Here is a 2,114-nt window from a genome sequence, read left to right on the forward strand (position 1 = left end):
CCCGGCTTGGGCGGCGGCGGGGCGGGCGCAGCCGGAGGCGCTTCGGGCAGGTGCAGGACCGAGTTCTCGCCCGGCTGCACCCGCAGGTAGGCCTTGACCTTGTGGTGCCGGGCCTTGCCGTCGCTGAAGTCGATCACGCGGCACTCATAGGTGCCCTCGTCCGTGGGCTTGACCCGCGACAGCCGGAGCTTGTGGGAGATGTTGCTGCCCACCACCTTGACCACCTGGGGGCGACAGAGAGACCGTGACCCGTCCGCCCGCGGCAGGGGCGGGGCCGGGGGCGCCACCCGGGTCCCAGCCCAACGTGGGGGACCCCGGGGACTCCCACGAGGGCAGCCAAGGTGTGCACGAGAGCGAGTTAAGTTGCAAACGAAAAGAGGAGGAAAATGAGCAGGTGGCGCCCGCCTGCAACCCCAGCAGCTCAGGAGGCGAGGCAGGAGGATGGCGAGTTCAAGGCCAGCCTCAGCAAGAGCGAGGCGCTCAGCAACTCGGTGAGACCCTGTCTCTAAATAAAATGCAAAGTAGGGCTGGGGATGGGGCTCAGTGGTCGAGTGTCCCTGGGTTCAATCCCCAATACCCGTCTCCACCCCCGTCGAGAGACAGAGACAGACAGACAGACAGACAGACAGGAAAATGTCCACCAACAGAATGGCTAAATAAACCGGCTTGCCTAGCAGGGAGGCCCTGGGCTCCATGGTGGAGGCCATGTAAGTAAACAACAAACTGGCTCCGCAGTCTTTTGTATGTAGAGGTTCAAAACCAGAAGGAAACCCAGGGCCTCCGCAGCCTCCTGGCAGGGGTGACTCTGGCCGCACAGGGAGGGGTGGCCTGGGGTAGTCGTCAAGGTGAAGTCCTCTCACCTGAAAGGTACTAGTTCTTTAAAATAAAGACCGACTGCAAATATATCAGGGCGCTATCAAGGGTCCGGGCAAGAATGTTTTTATGTCTGTCTTTGTGAAGCTTTGGCTTTGTTGGTTGGTTTTATTTGATTGGGTTTTTTTTTTTAATTTTTTTTTTGTCGTGGGTGGACACAATGTCTTTATTTATGTATTTTCATGTGGTGCTGAGGATGGAACCCAGACGTGCAAGGTAGGTGCTCTACCACTGAGCTACAGCCCCAGCCCAGGGTTTTTAATTTGTATTTTAAAATTGAACTTAGGTACACACGGCTTGATGAAATTTTTTGTATGCCTGTGTAGCAACCATCCAGAGCAAGGCATGCAACATCTGTAGCCTTCTAGAACATTCCCTGGTGCCCCTCCCTTGTCAATACTAACCCCCAACTAGGGCCAAGCACTATTGCCACTTTTATCACCAGAGCTTAGTCTTTCTGGAATTCTTTGATAGGGGATTCCTGGCTGTGTCTGGTTTCCTTGACACAACATAATATCATGAGATAGCTCTGTGTTGGTACATGTGTCTGTCAGTTATTTTTCATTGGTGTGTACTATTCCATTGGATGACCACATAACTTGCCTATCTAGTCACCTGATGATGGACATTTGGGTAGTTTCCAGATTAGTACTCTTACGATTAAATATGCCATGAATATAACCCTGCTGGTTTTTTTCTTTTCAATTCAGAGAGAAAAAGGAGTTGGATAATTAAGTAAGATACACCATTGCGGAAGCTGAGCAAAGGGTACAGGAGATTCTATGATCTATTTTTGCAACTTTCTGTGAGTCTATAACTCAAAATAAAAAGTTTTAGAGAAAAAGACTGGGGATGTAGCTCAGAGGTGGAGCACTTGTCTAGCATGCCCAAGGTCCTGGGCTCAATCCCCAGCACTGAAAAACAGTTTTAGAAAAGAGGAGGGGAAAGTTGAGTCTCTGGAGCTGGTGGTGGTGGTGGGAGGGGCTTCCGTTCTTCCCGGGCCTCTTCTCATGGCTGGAAGAAGCCCAGCTCCTCCTGGACAGAGTGATGGAGATCAGTCCCCAACATTCGGCTAGTGAGCCCCTTCCCCAGCCACTTCCTTCTAAGATCTGACACCCACTGGCTGTCTGGGGGCCTCAGACCAGGCCCAGCCCTGAGCTCTGCTGGTCCCTCTCTTCTGTGGCTACAGGCTGGCCTGTTCCTGCCAAGCCCCATCTCCGGGAGGGGGAGGGAGCCCAGCT

General features: G+C 53.0%; 1 protein-coding gene across 1 annotated transcript; it reads right to left on the reverse strand.

Annotated features, from left to right (window-relative positions):
- Nucleotides 1-6: 6 nt before the first annotated feature.
- On the reverse strand, nt 7-534 carry Vstm2l (V-set and transmembrane domain containing 2 like; the record flags this gene model as incomplete). The annotated part of the gene is made up of 1 exon (XM_048797497.1): nt 7-534. A coding segment is annotated over one exon (528 nt), but the record flags the coding sequence as incomplete, so codon positions are not given.
- Between the last annotated feature and the right edge of the window lie 1,580 nt (nt 535-2,114).

The sequence above is a fragment of the Marmota marmota genome, unplaced genomic scaffold (assembly GCF_001458135.2).
Source record: "Marmota marmota marmota unplaced genomic scaffold, marMar, whole genome shotgun sequence".
Taxonomy (NCBI): domain Eukaryota; kingdom Metazoa; phylum Chordata; class Mammalia; order Rodentia; family Sciuridae; genus Marmota; species Marmota marmota.